Source organism: Salmo salar, chromosome 13 (genome assembly GCF_965601325.2).
Source record: "Salmo salar chromosome 13, fSalSal1, whole genome shotgun sequence".
NCBI classification, from domain to species: Eukaryota; Metazoa; Chordata; class Actinopteri; order Salmoniformes; family Salmonidae; genus Salmo; species Salmo salar.
The window spans coordinates 20,240,492-20,259,485 of NC_138303.1; the positions used below are offsets into that span (position 1 = coordinate 20,240,492).

At 44.9% G+C, this 18,994-nt stretch overlaps 1 protein-coding gene across 3 annotated transcripts; it reads left to right on the forward strand.

Annotated features, from left to right (window-relative positions):
• The first annotated feature begins 3,999 nt into the window (after nucleotides 1-3,999).
• spata2 (spermatogenesis associated 2) lies at nucleotides 4,000-13,335 on the forward strand. 3 transcript variants are annotated; one of them, XM_014134705.2, is made up of 3 exons: nucleotides 4,000-4,105; nucleotides 5,596-6,428; nucleotides 6,606-13,335. In XM_014134705.2, exons 2-3 carry the CDS (start codon nucleotides 6,093-6,095, stop codon nucleotides 7,947-7,949), a joined length of 1,680 nt encoding a protein of 559 aa, XP_013990180.2. In that variant the 5' UTR covers nucleotides 4,000-4,105; nucleotides 5,596-6,092; the 3' UTR covers nucleotides 7,950-13,335. The 3 variants fall into 3 exon arrangements, with proteins under 3 accessions (XP_013990180.2, XP_045548973.2, XP_013990181.2); XM_045693017.2 differs by having other exon boundaries at nucleotides 4,037-4,105; nucleotides 5,477-6,428; XM_014134706.3 differs by lacking the exon at nucleotides 4,000-4,105 and adding an exon at nucleotides 4,272-4,666.
• The last annotated feature ends 5,659 nt before the right edge of the window (nucleotides 13,336-18,994 follow it).

Sequence of the window (18,994 nt, forward strand, 5' to 3'; positions counted from 1 at the left end):
CATCGGTGACAGGTGAGGCCCCAGGGACAGGAGTTGGGGTCGGCTGCATCTCCACAGCAGCGACCGGCAGAGATCTCAGGACAATAAATGTCTGGACCACCACGTCAGCGAAAGGAGAGGGCTCTGGGACCGGAGATGAGATCAGCTGGATCTCCACAGCAGCAACAGGCGAAGAACTCAAGAGAGGAGACAGCTGCACACCTGAAAGAGGGAGAAAAAGACCCTAAGGCAGGAGAGAGCTGGACCCTGGGTCCAGGAGAAACTGACTGAGTGCCCAGAGCTGTTGACTTGGGGCCTGACAGAGCTAGTGACTTGGGTCCGGACTGGGCTACAGACTGTGAGCTAGGGGATGCTAGATCTATTAGGACAGAAAGCTCTGGGCCTACTGGGATAGGAAACTGGAGACCCAGCTTAGCAGGAAACTGTGAAGCCACTAGGCAATCAGGGAACTGAGGCTAATATACTCTGGACTTAGCACCTAGTAGGGCAGAAGGGGAGGTGTCTCCTACGATAGGACACTGAACACTTTGGTCAGGAGGGTCTCCCAGGGCTGGAGCTAGCGGGGGCTAGCAATAACCACAGGGCTGAGAGGGGCTAGCAAGAAACCCAGGGCTGAGACTGGCAGATTCCACCAGGCAGGGACTGACAGGGCCTGGATAGCAACACAGACAGAGCCCCTGCAACAGAGACTGGAGGGGGCTCCCAGGGAGGAGCAGGGAGACATCTTTGGACAGCAGCTGGCTGGATGTCCAAGGTAGGACTAGGCAGATCCCACCAGACAGGGACTGGAGAGGTCTGAGTGGCAGGGCTGGACTTGGCGCCTTCAGCAGACAGGGATCTCACATTATGGACCAACTGACATTCAGAGGTGTCAGCTGGAGTAGGGTTCTCCCTCACGATGAACTCTGGTATCTCCTTCGTCACTGGAGAAGGCTGTAGGTCTTCCTGCTCGTGAACAGGATGGGAGGTAAGGATTCATCTTGGGTCCAGAACAGGGGTCGGTAGAACCTCTGTCACTGGAGATGGCGATGACACAACTGTGGGAACCAGTTGAGACCCTGCAACAGGAGCTAGTTGAAGCACAGCTGTGGGAGTGGTGAGCTGAAGCTCCATGGCAGGAGCTGGTGTAGTAGGCCACACTACTAACTTGCGCTGCATTGTCGGAACAGGCTGGATTTGCACGGCTGGGGTTGGCTGGAGCACAGTGGTAGGGTGCTCCGCCAGGATGACCTCTGGTAGCTCCTCTGGCCCTGGAGAAATCTGTAGCACTGCTGTGAGGGACTCCCCCTCTAAGACATCTTTCAGTTGTAAGAGGAGAGAACTGTTGAAGGACTGGCTGAGATGGTCAGGTGACAACTGGCAGTGTCCAATAGGTAAGTACTGGCGACTGTGGTTGGGTGGACTGTAGGAACCTTCCATCTTCCGGACCACTTCAATGAGCTCATCAATCTCGTCACACTGGCTGTGTAAACACAGTGAGACCTCTCTGGTTTTCACTGGCGGTCCAAGCTCAGGTCGACGCTGATTTCGGTGATCTCTGGTTGAGGCTCAACACTGATCTTCGCGATTTCTGGTCGACGTTAGCCTGAGGTGGGAACCCAGTGAATTCGCAACCAATAAAAAGGCTGAGGCTCTGTCCTCTATTCTGCTGGTCAGCCTGGGTGGTGACTTGGACCGGTGATTAGTTGTTGAAGGTGAAGAAGTTGGCCACTTTGGTTGCAGTTTAGTCCACCTCAAGTGCTCAAGAAACCCTCTAGCTGCTCTCCCTCGTAGGAGTAGTATGTGAATGTGTGTGGTAGTCTGTGCCTTGACTCGTAGCCATCGCCATAATTGTCGAAATATTGTAGCAGATGAGCTGGTCGGCGCGGACAGACCACATCTTGTGGAGGATATTCTCTGTTAACTGCCATCCGTGGGCTGTAGCAGTTAATGGATCTGGCTCGTAAGGACCATTGAAAAATAAGGTGTAGGGTTGTAGAGAATCGAAGGACCATGAATGTAATAACAAACCTTAGGTGCTGACTTAAGGCCAGTAGAACCCACTAAAAATGTTCGGTCAGAACAAGGATGAGGTGGATGTCCAGGTTAAGAGGAGTTTATAACACTGCTATAATATGAATGACATGGCTGTATAAGCTAGCACAGGTAAGTACATAACAGCAAGGGCTATACCAAAGATGTTCATTGTTATATCTGTGGCTATGCACCACAGCAGGCATAAGTCCTATTCACATGGCAATAGGATAAATAGCCTGTTGGACTTGTACACATTAAAGTAAGGCACATTACAGTAATGTTGAAATGTATACATAATATAATTACAATGAGTATGAGTGAAATATATAGAATAGAAAATAACCTAGCACCATAAATGAGCAAAGCTAATAAAGGGCTAATCACTAACAGTCATGCTAAAATGCTCATGCAATCCAATGTAAATGCTAACAGCAGCGCTATCGCTAGCTAAGAAGGTTAACACACGGTAATTACACACAATAGACCACAAAACTTAGTTCCACACAATATGACACAGATCTCAAGGCACTTATGTTTAGATGCACGCAACAGTTTCCCGTGGGTATCAAGAATGGTCCACCACTCAAAGGACATCCAGACAACTTGACACAACCGTGTGAAGCATATGGTCAGCATCCCCGTGGAATGCTTTTGACACCTTGTAGAGTCCATGCCCCGAAGAATTGAGGCTATTCTAAGGGCAAAATGGGGTGCAACTCAATATTAAGGTGTTCCTAATGTTAGTATACCCAGTGTATATGGAGACTGGTTAGTGACAAACAATAAAGGGTTAAATATATGTAAAATAAATCTCTCAGATATAGGACAGACACTGCAGAACAAACTTCGTTTAGATTTTTTGAGGGGGACTATCTGTCCCATGTAATGAATCTGCTATTCAATGTGTGTGTATGGGCTAACAGCAGTAAGGCCAAATTAAAATGTTCATCAAATAATTGTTTATATATTTTTGGGATACTTCAAGGGTTCTTAAAATTCTAAGTTTAATAGCTAAATGATCCTTGGTATGACCTTCTTAAAACAATTCCATATAGTTTAGTAGAACCACCCTCTCCCTGCTAAAACGGCTTAGACTCTGGGTGTTACACCTCACCGAATAAGAATCTTTAGGTCGGAGAAGTCAGAGCTCTAAGATAATTGGTACATTTTAGACACTGGTAACTCAGAAAAAAGTCAATGATCTAAAGGTCAGAGCAAGTCGGAGAAGTCGGAGCTCTAGGATGATTCCCGAGTTTCCGACTCCGAGTTGGATGACAGTTCAAAACGATCTTCCCAGTCGGAGCTCGTTTTTACCCCTGAGTTCCCCTGAGTTCCCAGTTGTCGTGAATGCACTGAATTTGGAGGTAGGAGTTGTCTTGAAGGCACTTGACGCCCGAGTGTTGGATGACCGTTCAAAATATTTTTTCCAGTCGAAGCTTCCCCCGACAGAGTTCCCATTTGTTTCTGAGTACCGAACTGGGATGAAAATAACACAGTTTAGGACAAGAGGATTCTAATACCCCATAACTCTACATAAATTAGGAATAATTCTAAGTAATGCTATAGCAATGGCGCTGGTCCCATGAATCTGTTTATTTTCAAAAGTTTCCTCATGTAATTATGGGCAGATTTACTACAAAAAGGTTTGACAGGCTTGAAAATCTGACTGGCCTGTGAAAACGTTTTGTTTGAAATAAAATTGTTATCAGGGAAATACGGGCAATGTTTTGATATTCACCATTCTTTTAATCATAAACATTTGCATGATATATAATAATCTATTGTAGCCATTCCAATTATGTCGATGGAAAGAGCAGAGCTTTATTATCATTATATTAATATACACACAAAAATGCATTGAAAACAAATACATGATGTTGGGCCTCGTCGTCTTTGTAATGTGGTAATATACTCACAACATGGACATAGATTGCACATAATGTATAACATATAGCTAGCTTTACTCTGAGTGGGCAGTTTTTCTAAAAATAAAATTCCCAGGCTCGTTGATAACCACGGCCAAGCTCCTCTCCAGAGAGTGCGCTTGCGCAATGAGGTGATGGGAATTTCCAGCAGTAGGACGGAAAAGGTAAGGCGTTGAATATTCGTGGCGTCTTTATGAGAAAAAAAGGTTTTACAATAGTAGAAACATGAATGTGCACAACTCGCGTCTAACTCTACTCATAAGTGGAAATTGTTAAATACAAGCTTCTCGTGCGATGGGAAGCGAGCTCACTAGCTTCGCATAGATGGGCGTTCTGTCCTGGGCTGGGGCTGGGGCCGGGCCCGGGCCAGGCACAGACCGACACAGCTGCTAGCTAGTTACTGTGGCTAACGTACATTAGCATCAAAGCTTGCCAGTTCTGTCTTGTAAACGCCACTTTTACTGCGTACTCAGCTGATCACTGTGGTTAACGTTGATGTGTGGCGTTATTGTTCAATTCGATGTAGAAATATGTTTTTCATGGTTGTGTTTAGCTGGTGGGAACAGCGCATGCTAGCATTGCTAGCTAACCCAGCTGGTTATGTATTTTCAGATATTAGTTAGCTAGTAGTAGCTAGCTATCTTGCTGCGCGGAATACTAGAACATCCCTTGCGCAGTTGGTCCTTTGCGTCAAGATCGTCAAGTAGCCAGAGCTACCACACAAGGTGTTTATTGCATAGTTGGCTAATTGTTCGAATTAGCTAATATTCGTTTCAGTCTAGTTTGTTACCAAACCGTGATCTCTAGCCAGCTAACTCGAGAAGGTCCCAACTAGCTAGTCAACGTTACATGTCTAACCTTACAACGCGCAGTAGCAGTAATTTACTGATTCCATTTTCAACGAAAATATAGCAATCGCTTGTACCTTTCGATTTAGAAATCGTTGCATGTCACTTTAGCTGGCGGATTTTAGAGCATCCCGAAGTGATTGCTGAATTGTCTATTTGCAGCACCATAGCTTGTCGAACGTTAGCTACATTGAAGCAAACCCGAATGTGAATATCAACGATATTGCTGTGAAATGCAGATTTGAGATAAATGCATAAAAATTGCATTTTGGGTCAAGAGCTAACGTTAGTCATAATTAATTAACCAGCATACCATGTACATGTAGCCATCTGCATTTTTGAGCTTGTTAGTTTTTTTATTTGGTAATTCATGCGAGGTGGATGCGAGTGCAGTTGTTGGCTAAATGGTTATGAAGTATACTGAGGGTAAAAATATCCTTGCTCCGATACATCCTATACTGCACGTTCATAGTGTCAGTAGCAGAGTGGGTGTGTGTGGTACTCGCAAGTCTAGGCTACATATTCTCTTTCTCTCACACACAGGCAACTCAGATAATGATGCACTCCCTCTCTGTGCTGTGCTCTTCAACCCATTTGTTTCAATGGGCCATTTTGCATGTTTGGAACATTTTGGCTGCTGCTGCTTCTGAATCACCAGATTATGTCAGCATTGCATTCTCTTTGCAGGCTGGATGAGTCTAGAGAAAGAGGGGATGTGTCCCAAGCTCAGTACATCATCCTCATTGGCACAGTGAAGCATGTGGTGTGTTCATTATCCAACATCATATCCCTCTTTGTCGTTGCAGCTTGGAGTTGGTTCAGAAAATGCCCAGCATCATAATTGTGTCCCTGTCTGCCCAGTGACCCTGAACTCACCTTTTGGTTAAATGACAGGGCAGAGGCTAGACCTCTGGATACTTCTCAGGGCCACCAAACCGTCAACCACCAGCCCCCTCTGGCCTCATCTCATTCCCCACATTTTTCTTGGAGAGCCCACATGCACTGCCAGTTAAAAAAAATAACCAGAGATGCCCAAAAGCAGATGGTGGGCCTACAGGCAAGAGCCTAGCCATCCCAACAAGGAAGCAGTTAAATTCAACCCTACTGATCCCCTCTCATCTGAAGTATAGCGACGGCTTCCTGGTTGAGCTCGGAGGTGCGTTTCTCAACCCTCAGTGGAGTGCATTTGTGTGTCTGTCCTGAGATGTCAGCAGAGAGGGGCTGCTGAAAGTGTCGTCTGGGGCATGAGAGAGGGAGCGAGGAAGGGGTGTCACGGCTGAAGCAGTCCACTGCTGCGCCGCCAATGGATGCCAAACTGCAAGAGGACCTGTTCCGGAGGTACGTGGTGTGCCTGGAGAGGCGGCTAGAGGACGGAGGGGGGAATGCGGGCCTTGGGGGAAGCACCTTGGAGGGGGGCAGCGAGGCCCTACTCTCCACGGCCACAGCCCTGCTGGGGGCCTACCAACCAGACCCGGGCCAGAGGTTCCGCATGGTGCGCTTCTATGAGGTGGTGGAGAACGCCATTCGCTGCCTGAGAGGCTGCAGTCTGCAGGGCCTGGAGCGAGCCTTTCTCACCCTGGAGACTGTCTGCACCAACCTGCTGCTCTTCCCCTGGAAGAAAGAGTTCCGCTGCATCAAGGTACAGCACCCATCATTCTAAAGCTACTGAACTGGATGTGTTCCTGTCATCAGGCTTTGTGCAGGTGGCAGGATTGTTGAAGTATATTAATATGGTCCCTGAGGTTAAACATTGTATGCATTACAGTTAATTTGCAGGAATGCTCCGTAACTCTGTCCTCCTTATCCCCACTTGTAGACCTTCACAGGCCCGTACGTCTACCTTCTCCAGTCTGCTGTGTGCGACGCTGATCTTCGCTCCCTCCTGCGTTCTATGGGCTACTCCCGCGACCATGAGCTCCAGTTCCACGTCCGGGACCACCCAGGTGGCCCGGCCCACCTCCGGCAGCTAGCCTTCGAGCTCTTCCTGGCCCAGGCCGAGTGTCGTCTCCTGGGAGAGGTGGTGGCTTTGGCCCGGGGTTCAGCCTCTGAGCTGGAAGCCCTGGAGCAACGGAGGGGCTGCCGGGATGATGCAGCCGGCTGTGCCGAGGTCCTCCGACGGCGAGACAGCCTTGGGGCCGACATGGCCAGGCTCTCAGTGCGACCGATGGACATACCTCACCCTCACCAGCTGAGGAGAGGGGGAAGGCCGTCCAAGTCAGTGGATGTTACGGATGGAGCTGGGAATTGGCACGCAGCCTCTAAGCCTGTTCTGAAAGCCTCTCTGAGCCTGAGGAAGGAGCCTCTGTTTGTGGATGCAGAGGAGGACATGAAGGATGAGATCATCAGGCCCAGCACCTCCACTTCCATGTTCTCTGTGACTGACCCACCTTCCTACAGCCCCGTGCCTGACTTCTTCCCTATTCAATCCCCACCCTCGGTCGATGCTTACTCCTCCTACCACCTCTCCTCATTGGATGAAATTGATCTGTACACAGAGAGGGGTGGGCCTAGGGTTGGAGGTCGACAGACACCTTCCAGACCTCCTTCCAGGGAGCCCCGGGATGCCAGGGACGGCTGGGCACTCAAAACCCACAGTGGACTCACCTCTCCGGGGATGAAGTGTCAGGGTTGTGGCCTGGGCTGCTCCAGCCTGGCATCCTGCCCCAGGTGTGAAATGATCCTGTGCCAGGCCTGTCACGACATCGACCCCTCACCCTGCTGCGGCCTGCAGGACTACCCCAACCCCAAATCGCCCCGCCCCGTGGATGGCTACCTTCCCGTCAAGGAGAAGCTGTCAGTCTACTCCAACACCCACTCCCCACACTCCCACATACACCCTCACCCCCTCACTCCCCCTCACCCCCAGATGGTGGAGAAACCCCTCATGGCCACTAAGCTGTTTCCCTGCAAGTCGGTTGCCATGTCGTCGGCCATGGTAGCCAATAGCGACCGAGCAAGCCTGGGGGGGTCGCGGTGCGGGTTCTGTAACAAGCCGGGTGCTTCGCACACCTGCGTGAACTGCTCCAAGGTGTCATGTGACATGTGCATGAGCCTGTACGCTAAAGATGTGTGCACGCGTAAAAAGCCCCAGCATAGCTTTGTCCCCAACCACCAGCTCAACTTTAAGTCTGGAACCATATCACATCTGGTCTACCGATGAGCCAGGAACAACAGGGAGTGGACTCTCTCTATTCAATCCTCTCTCTCGTTTCTATTTCCCTCTCTTACCTGTTCTCTCTTCCTCCTCTCATTACTTTCTCACTTTTCCCTTAAACTCTCTTTCTTCCCTTCCCTTCTCTATCAGATGTATGACTCCGGAATACACACAGGATACATCATCATAGGGAGTCGTATCTCCTGCCTCTCTCTGCCTTGTAAAAGATCAGGCTTTTTTTTCAACTGCTTCCTCTTCTTCCTTACCTCACTACCCCGCTCTAGCTTAGTCATGTGACGTCGTAGCGCTTCCTAACCCCTCAAATCTAGTCCTCTCCAAGCGAAACGGGAGAAAAAAGCAAGAGCCATCCGGCTTGTAGAAAAACAAAACACAAATGCTGACTTAACTTCTCAGCCGAAGAGACTGCCCGGAAATGTGTCATAGTCTTCTGGAATTGGATTATGTTCACTGAGGACCCTTTTTTAAACTTGAAAAACCAATGGGGGGAAAAAAACAACAACCGTAAATGTACACTGGAATTCAATAGTATATATTTTCAATGGTTATTCATTCTGTAGATCAATGTAAGACTGTTGGGTGGGGATGGGTCTGGGGTGAATGTTTTGGGGGGATGCTTTAAAGGGATATTTTGAGAGACAATGGTCGGATTCCATAATAGTCTATTTAAAGAACAATGCCTTGTACATTTACCCTCAAATGTTTAAAGTGTATAGCTGAGGTTTACCTGCTGCTCTTGAAATGTTGTTTGACTCCTTACTGGTAGATAACATATTCTTGTATCAGTTTCTCCAAATTTGTTCCTCTATCTATCCATATTCACAACACACCTAACTCCTCAAGCTCAAAGTGCTACTTCACTGATAAGTCAGTTTCTATTGGAAATGGCTGTTTTGAAAGCCAGTTAACTGTAAAGCACTCTGGGAAATGAAGTCTTAAGCTGGTGACAGTCCCAGAACTATAATAAAACTTCACCCAATCACTCCAGCAGTGCAGGCATTGTCAAGGTATTTTCTATACTGGCACTTAGACACTCAAGGTTGAAGTTTCCTTTCCAGGACCATCTTAACCTTCAAATCCCAGGTGGAAAATCTCCAAACTGACTTAGATCTGCGCTTGGAGACAACTTATTCCTACTCCCATTTAGACAGCATGTACAGTACCAGTCAAAGGTTTAGACATACCTACCCATTCCAGGGATTTTCATTATCTTTACTATTTCCTGCATTGTAGAATAATAGTGAAGACATCCAAACTATAAAATAACACATTGAATCATGTGGTAACCAAACAAATAAAAATATCTTAGATTCTTCAAATAGCCACCCTTTGCTTTGATGGCAACTTTGCATACTCTTGACATTCTCTCAACCAGTTTCACTTGGAATGCTTTTTCAGCAGTCTTGAAGAAGTTCCCATGTATGCTGAGCTCTTGTTGGCTGCTTTTCCTTCACTCTATGGTCCAATTCATCCCAAACCATCTCAATTGGGTTGAGGTCGGGTGATTGTGGAGGCCAGGTCATCTGATGCAGCACACCATCACTCTCCTTGGTCAAATAGCCCTTACACAGCCTGGAGGTGTGTTATGTCATTGTTCTATTGTAAACAGGGGTGGCAGGTAGCCTAGTGGTTAGAGCGTTCGACTTGTAACCGAAAGGTTGCAAAATCTAATCCCTGAGCTGACAAGGCATCTGTCGTTCTGCCCCGGAACAAGGAAGTTAACACACTGTTCCTAGGCCGTAAGAATAAAATAAGAATTTGTTCTTACTTTTATTTAACTAGGCAAGTCAGTTAAACAAATAAATAATGATAGTCCCACTAAGCGCACATCAGATGGTATGGCGAATCGCTTCAGAATGCTGTGGTAGCCATGCTGGTTAAGTGTGCTTTGAATTCTAAATAAAATCACTGACAGTGTCAGCAGCAAAGCACCATCACACCACCTCCATGATTCACGGTGGGAACCGCACATGCGGAGATTATCTGTTAACCTACTCTGCATCTCACAAAGAAATGGCGGTTGGAACCAAATCTTTTTGGACTCATCAGACCAAAGGACAGATTTTCATTGGTCTATTGTCCATTGCTAGTGTTTCTTGGCCCAAGCAAGCCTCTTCTTATTGGTGTCCTTTAGTAGTGGTTTCTTTGCAGCAATTTGACCATGAAGGCCTGATTCACACAGTCTCCTCTGAACAGTTGATGTCTGTTACTTAATCTGAAGCATTTATTTGGGCTGGAATTTTTGAGGCTGGAAACTAATGAACGTATCCTCTGCAGCAGAGGTAACTCTGTGTCTTCCTTTCCTGTGGCGGGCCTCATGAGCCAGTTTCATCATAGCGCTTGATGGTTTTTGAGACTGCACTTGAAGAAACGTTCAAAGTTCTTATTTTACGGATTGACTGACCTTCATGTCTTATTAAAGTAATAATAGACTAATTTCTCTTTGCTTATTTGAGCTGTTTTGCCATAATATGGACTTGGTCTTTTACCAAATAGGGCTATCTTCTGTATACCACCCCTACCTTGTCACAGCACAACTGATTGGCTCAAAAGCATTAAGAAGGAAAGAAATTCCACAAATTTACTTTTAACAAGGCACACCTGTTAATTGAAATGCATTCCAGGTGACTACCTCATGACGCTGGTTGAAAGAATGTCAACAGTGTGCGAAGGGTGGCTACCGTAATTTCCGGACTATAAGCCGCAACATTTTTCCCAGGCTTTGAACCTCACGGCTTAAACAATGACGCGGCTAATATAGGGATTTTTCCCGCTTTAAATTTTTTTTGCTCCAAAAAACACATTCTGTGATGTGCTCAGTTTTTTGGCGTCATGAAGCTTTCATTAGACCAATGAAATTGCCGAACGGGTTAAGGTCAAACAACTTTTTTGTTAACTGTTTAGATTAAATCGAGCGCTCTCAAACTTATTACGGTAGTCATTTTGTCACCCTCATGGCAAATACACGGAGAAATGCATATGATGCAGCTTTCAAGTTGAAGGCGATTGATCTGGCTGTTGGAAAAGGAAATAGAGCTGCTGCACGCGAGCTTGGTCTTAATGAGTCGATGACAAGCCGTGTTTCGTTAAAGCCTATTTATTTTTGTTACAAGCCGTGTTTCGTTAAAGCCTGTGTAAAGTTCATTTGTTTCAATGTACCGGTAGGCACCTGCGGCTTATAGACATGTGCGGCTTATTTATGTTCAAAATAATATATTTTTTAAAATTTATATTCAGGTGTGCTCAATAGTCCGGAAATTACGGTACTTAGAATCTAAAATATATTTTGATTTGTTTAGCACTTTTTTGGTTACTACATGATTCCATATGGGTTAAATAGTTTTGATGTCTTCACAATGTAGAAAATAGTAAAAATAAAAACCCTGGAATTATTAGGTGTGTCCAAACTTTTGACTGGTACTGTATAACCTGACACAGTTCAGTCTGTCTACCTCACATGGTCAAGAGAGAGCTGCAGCTCATACAGAACGGGTGTTATTTAAACTCCACTAAACCTACTCTTGGGTGAAAGTCATGACACTTCACACTTGCAAGTTGAACATTCTGTTTGTGCTGAAATCCCTATATGGTGAGTGATGATGTCACAAGTGTTTCTGGAGTACACAACTATCAAATTCAGTCAAGTGGAAGCTTTAGCTCTCCCTCTGAGATATCAGTTTAATAAAGAGGTGTTGATAAGGTTATAGATTTGAAAAAGACACAATACAGGACAAAAAGGGAAGGGAATTTCTGACTGATGAACCCAGCTGGCCATTGCTGCCTTAGGCTATATTATACTGTCAACAATACCTCCAGCTAGAGAAGAGGGGTGAGCATCTATTAACTATTCTTAATCAATCTCTAGACCTGGGAACCAATCAATCAAATGTATTTATAAAGACCTTTTTACATCAGCCAATGTCACAAAGTGCTATTCAGAAACCCAGACTAAAACCCCAAACAGCAAACAATGCAGATGTATAAGCACGGTGGCTAGGAAAAACTCCCTAGAAAGGGAGGAACCAGGCTATGAGGGGTGGCCAGTCCTCTTCTGGCTGTGCCGGGTGGAGATTATAACAGTACATGGCCAAGATGTTCATAGATTACCAGCAGGGTAAAATAATATTCACAGTGGTTGTAGAGGGTGCAACAGATCAGCACCTAGCCTGCTCTCAGATCAGTATGTGCTTTAGTGAAGTCCAATGAATTTCATTGTCATGCCATACACACAACGATGCTCAGAGAAGTTGGCTAAAGGACATTGAGCACTAGGAACAGGTTACTAGGCAGTTATTGTAGCTGTGAAAGGGTCTGGATAGGTAGGCTATTTTGGATATAGCTCAACCATCTCTGAATGGAATGTGCTGTTATGAATGTGCCATAAGTGCATAGTTGGTAGGGACCAGGGAGTGATTTGTAATTGAGCAGCATATTAGGTCTGTCTTTCACCTCTAATATCCCCTCATTTTAGAACAAGTCATCAAATATGCAATATGGTGAATGTAAGAAATTCCATCATATTGCTCACCTATTCAAGAGAAGCAATTCAATGGATCCCCGATGGAGTCTGTTTGTTTTAATAAGGCCAACATACATCTCAAATTAAGCCTTCAAAAACTTAAAATACATCCTTTCCTCATTGGCATAATTGCTGAAGTGACTTGGTGAAAGCTATGTAGAGGAATGCTTATTTTTCCCAATTGCATTAGATTTGTTTTTACCTCAAGGGAGGATGCATCATTTATTATTATTTTTTTTTTTACTGCTGATAGGTTTAAATGTCTTTCTGGAGTGGCCTTAGGGAGCAGTGCAATTCACCTTTGACCTCTTTCCCCATCTAGTGATGTTTCCAAAAGGGCCAAGGAGAGAATGGGGATATCCCAATACTAATTTGTGGTCTCCTTTCCAAGAGCTCTCACCAGGGCCACAAAGCGTCTGAGTAGGAGTGCTGATCTGGAATCAGTTTAGCTTTTTAGATCAAAGTGAGTAATATTATAGAGACAGATGCTGGATTAGCAGTCCTACTCAGAGACCCTTTGTGGATGCGGGCCCCAGGCTCTGAGAGAGCAAGGTGAATTGATCTCCATTTGACTCTCACCTCCCAATGTGTGTTTGTCGTACAGACACAGATTATCACATATTTACAATGCCTGGAAACATGTTAAACATCTCAGGAACCAATATGAGACAATTAAAATCTGTAAAGAATCTGTAGTGAATATGCATAACAGAAACATCCGTTGTCCTCACAGACCCAAAGGAACACAGAGAAGAGGCCATTACATTTATTGGACATAACCTACTCTATATTTTGGCAAGGGGAAACATTGAACTATGGTGCAAAACTGATTAAAATGACAAATGGAAAAACTAACAGTAAGACCATGTCGAAATTTAACTGAGCAGCATTGATGTGTCATTTGATAGGGCTGAACTAAAATAATATATTTGGATCAACTGGCCTTTTACATCTTGATTACATACTGTTGTTTATTTGGCAGCTTGTTTCTAGTCTTAGTCATGGAATGCACTGATGAGTTATTTGAGCATATTTGGTCATCCCAAATGACACCTCTATTTCCTACAGAGTAGATAACTTTTGACAGAAGTTATCTAGTTCCGGTCAAAAGTAGGGCACTTTTTTAGGGAATAGAGTGCCATTTGATAGGCCACCATTTTTTATTTATTTTTCCACAAACTTCCTATGTGACAGAGAAATCAATCATCCCATGTCCCTCTTCTCGCTCTGGTAATCTCACCAGTATGAAAAGTGGTGGTGTTGTCTATATAGCCCCCCCCCCCCCCCCCCCCTCATTCACCCCGCCCTCACTTCTCACCTCACCCTATCCTCGGCATGCTGTGTAGGTCCAGTCCTTAAATTCATCCTCACCCCCTCTCCTTCCCCTTTACCCGGTAACATTTAGGAGCATCATACAAGGGGCTTGTTCCACATTGCAGCCGACAGTACAGGCGACTGCCAACTGATTCATCTGCTAAGACCCTTGCATCATAAATAACTACTCATTATTATTTGTAGATCAGTCAGTCACAATTTACTCATGATACGTTACGTTTTTGATCCTTTCGAACACGGCCACTGTCTGTAGAGGGGTTCAAACTCCACCAGTGGAGGCTGGTGGGAGGAGCTATAAGATGGGCTCATTATAATGGCTTGAATGGAATAAATGGAAAATATATCAACTCTGTTCCATTGATTCCATTCCAGCCATTACAATGAGCCTTTCCTCCTATATCCCCTCCCACCAGTCTCCTGAACCCCACTATCATTACAGGTCATACAGGGGGGAGGGGAAGGGAGAATATTCCAAATTGTTAGTTGATCAAATGAAAAATAAATCTCTCTCTAATATATCTATATATATATATATATATATATATATATATATATATATATATATATAAAAAGTCAATGAATAAATGCGATTTTATAAAATAATTTCAAGAATAAATAAAAAAAGTGTTTTGTCCTTTTTGTTCATAGTGCCCTGCGAGAGTGCCCTGCATGAGAGCACCAGCTGTACTGGAAGACTGTGTGATCACGCTCTCCACAGCCTATGTGAGTAAGACCTTTAAACAGGTCAACATTCACAAGGCCTCAGGACCAGACAGATTACCAGGATGTGTACTGCTAGCATGCACTGACCAACTGTGGCTCAGTTGGTAGAGCATGGTGTTTGCAACGCCAGCATGGTGTGTGCAACGCCAGGGTTGTGGGTTCGATTCCCACGGGGGGCCAGTACTAAAAAATAAAAATGCATGAAATGAATGTAATTACTACTGTAAGTCGCTCTGGATAAGAGCGTCTGCTAAATGACTAAAATGTAAATGTAAGTGTCTTCACTGACATTTTCAACCTCTCGCTGTCCGAGTCTGTAATACCAACATGTTTTAAGCAGATCACCATAGTGCCTGTGCCTAAAACCACTAAGGTAACCTGCCTAAATGACTACCGACCCGTAGCACTCACGTCTGTATCCCTGAAGTGCTTTGAAAGGCTGGTCATGGCTCACATCAACACCATTATACCAGAAACCATAGACCCACTCCACTTGCATACCGCCCCAACAGATCCACAGATGATGCAATCTCTATTGCTCTCCACACTGCCCTTTCCCACCTGGACAAAAGGAGCACCTATGTGAGAATGCTATTCATTGACTACAGCTCAGCGTTCAACACCATAGTGCCCTCAAAGCTCATCAATAAGCTAAGGACCCTGGGACTAAACACCTCCCTCTGCAACTGGATCCTGGACTTCCTGATGGGCTGCCCCCAGGTGGTAAGGGTAGGTTACAACACATCTGTCACGCTGATCCTCAACACAGGGTCCCCTCAGGGTTGTGTGCTCAGCCCCCTCCTGTACTCCCTGTTCACTCATGACTGCACGGCCAGGCACGACTCCACCACCATCATTAAGTTGACACAACATTGGTAGGCCTGATCACCGACAACGACGAGACAGCCTATACGTAGGAGGTCAGAGACCTGGCCGTGTGGTATGAGGACAACAACCTCTACCTCAACGTGATCAAGACAAAGGAGATGATTGTGGACTACAGGAAAAGGGGACCAAGCATGCCCCCATTCTCATCGATGGGGCTGCAGTGGAGCAGGTTGAGAGCTTCAAGATCCTTGGTGTCCACATCACCAACAAACTAACATGGTCCAAGCACACCAAGACAGTCATAAATAGGGCACGACAAAACCTATTCCCCCTCAGGAGACTTGGCATGTGTCCTCAGATCCTGAAAAGGTTCTAAAGCTGCACCATCAAGAGCATCCTGACTGGTTGCATCGCTGCCTGGTATGGCAACTGCTCGGCCTCCGACAACAAGGCACTACAGAGGGTAGGGCGAACGGCCCAGTACATCACTGGGGCCAAGCTCCCTGCCATCCAGGACCTCTGTACCAGGCGGTGTCAGAGGAAAATGGTCTGACTGCTGCCACCATAGTCATAGACTGTTCTCTCTGCTATCGCACGGCAAGCGGTACCGGAGTGCCAAGTCTAGGTCCAAGAGGCTTCTAAACAGCTTCTAACCCCAAGCCATAAGTCTCCGGAACACCTAATCAAATGGCTACCCAGACCCCCCCTCTTTTACACCGCTGCTACTCTCTCTTATTATCATCTATGCATAGTCACTTTAAAAACTACCCATTTGTACATATTACCTCAACTAACTGGTGCCCCCGCACATTGACTCTGTACCGGTACCCCCCTGTATATAGTCTCACTATTGTTATTTTACTGCTACTGTTTGATTACTTGTTACATTTATTTCTTATCTGTATTATTATTATTATAATAATAAAAAAAAATAAAAAGTACTTCTTCGGGATTGGTGTCCCTTCCATGGGACAGTTGAGCTAACGTAGGCTAATGCGATTAGCATGAGGTTTTTAAGTAACAAAATAATTTCCCAGGACATACATATCTGATATTGGCAGAAAGCTTAAATTCTTGTTAATCTGACAGCACTGTCCAATTTACAGTAGCTATTACTGTGACAGAATACCATGCTATTGTTTGAGGAGTGCACAATTTTGAACATGAAAAGTTATTAATAAACAAACTAGGCACATTTGGGCAGTCTTGATACAACATTTTGAACAGAAATGCAATGGTTCATTGGATCAGTCTAAAACGTTGCACATACACTGATGCCATATAGTGGCCAACATCTAAATTCCACCTAATACATTATGGCCTTTCTCTTGCATTTCAAAGATGATGGTATAAAAAAAATACTAAAGAACAGTTGTTTTTTTCTTTGTATTATCTTTTACCAAATCTATTGTGTTATATCCTACTACATTCCTTTTCCATTTCCATAAACTTCAAAAGTGTTTCCTGTCAAATGGTACCAGGAATATGCATATCCTTGCTTCAGGGCCTGAGCTGCAGGCAGTTAGATTTGGGTATGTCATTTTAGGCAAAAATTTAAACAAAGGGGGTTACTGCATTGTTGGTTAAGGGCTCGTAAGTAAGCATTTCACTGTAAGGTCGACACCTGTTGTATTCGGCGAATGTGACTAATACAATTTCATTTGATTTTGATTTGAAATATTAATACTGCAACGTGAAGCTGCACTAGCCTGAGCAGCCGCTAGCTATTATGTCGCTCCACTATCGTCTGGGCTTGATGTGATCAGCCGGTAATACAGGCTGCAATTGCTTCTATTTCCTCCTTTAAATAGATTTGAAGGGTGAAAAAGCAGGGAAAACATGTGTACTTTCTTTATGATACAGTATTTTCCACCACCATGCTTGAAAGGCTATAACGCCAATCGAGTCACAACAGTGTTGTTTACCCCAGGCTGAACGCGGGACACAACATCAGAGGGGTATCCTACATTTCTATGGCAATGAGTCCTTCAGAACTAACCTGATCCTGGGCAGGTTTACCCCCGGCTAACTCCTCATACCCTGAATGAAATGACTCAGCCGCGAGTTGAGGGTCATTTAAATCAGATTCCCTGCCTCTTGCAAAGAGTGTTTCATCATCCCCTGAGGAAGACGACTGATAAAATATTTTATTAATTAAATGTTGTTTTTTTCTGTTAAATAGTAATTACACATTTAATAATAACAGAATGCATTTTAAACTTCATGCAATGTAACACTTGTATGACTTAATAAATACAAAATATCGATAGGAGTGGGAAAAAAGCTGCTTGTGCAATGATAAGCACATCAAACACGGCCTTAACGATGAGTAATAAGATAAAGACGGCACTTCTAAAAACCTCTTTCTCACCACAGTCTGCTGAATTTGCTAGATAACTTTTCTTTCATTTTTATTTGAACGGTCATCCAACTCGGAATTTTAACTCGGAATCTCAGGCATCTTTCAGGAGCTCCGACTTTCCAACCTGAAGATCACTGACGTCATGATGTGACCTCGTTTTTTCCGCAAGAGTTCCACTTGTCTAAAATCTACCATTATGCCTATTTTGCCAGGAATTGACCATGTTTCTGCAATGCCAGACATGTTTTCACGATCGGGGTAAATCCTATGAACCTAAGCAAGGACCATTATGTCGGGACTTGCGTAGTTTGAGCGGGTCAAGGATACACGGATGATGGCTGTTCCCCACTCCAGCTGTCAGATGTCCCGAGAATTTGAACCTGCTGATGTTGGGACAGTTGGGATGGGAGTGTTCAGAATTATTCCGTTTTTATCGAACCACAAAATCAACAAATTAGCTTTATTTGGTTGTCACCCTGGACTGATATTAGCTACACTGTCTAAAGTTAGCTACTTCCCTCAATTTCTGCAGGACAGCAGTGTGCCGGGCAAGCATAATTCATGAGTGAAGGACACACTGCTTTGTGTTGCTGGCTTGTAGTACAAACTCTCCCCATTTAGCAGCAGTAGTAGACTGTATCATTGTGACATCCACATGGCTACTACCAATACTAAAAGTAATTTATTGTGTAGGCTGCTATTCTACTCTAAATACAATTGAGTATGTAACAAATTGGTCAAGCTACTGCCAGTGATGCGATACAGCTGCATACAGCTGCCCGGTGAAGCAACTGCTGCCCAGTGGGAGGCAACAATTGGAGCACCCCGATACAACACTTGCATTGTTCATCACACTGGCTTGCCCTTACGTTAGCTATTTGGCCTGTCACTATGACTTCCAGATGGTTACCAATACTACAAGTTATTTCTCCTTCGCCCATCGAAATAGTGAAGCGCTGGAAAGAGGCAGACTCAATGCTGCAGGATTGTTTTGAGAATACTGATTGGAATATGTTCAACGATTCATCCACCCAGGACTCAGCCATCAACATTAAGGAATAAACATCGTCAGTCACAGGCTTCATTAAGAAATGTGTTGATGACGTTGTACCCAAAATAACAACCCAGACATACCCCAACCAAAAACCCTGGAGGAATGGTGATATCCGTACAATGCTTAGAGCCCATGCTGCAGCATTCAATATCAGCAGAACAAACCCTGATGACTCTGACGCGTGCAACACATACAAGGCAAGCAGGTACGAT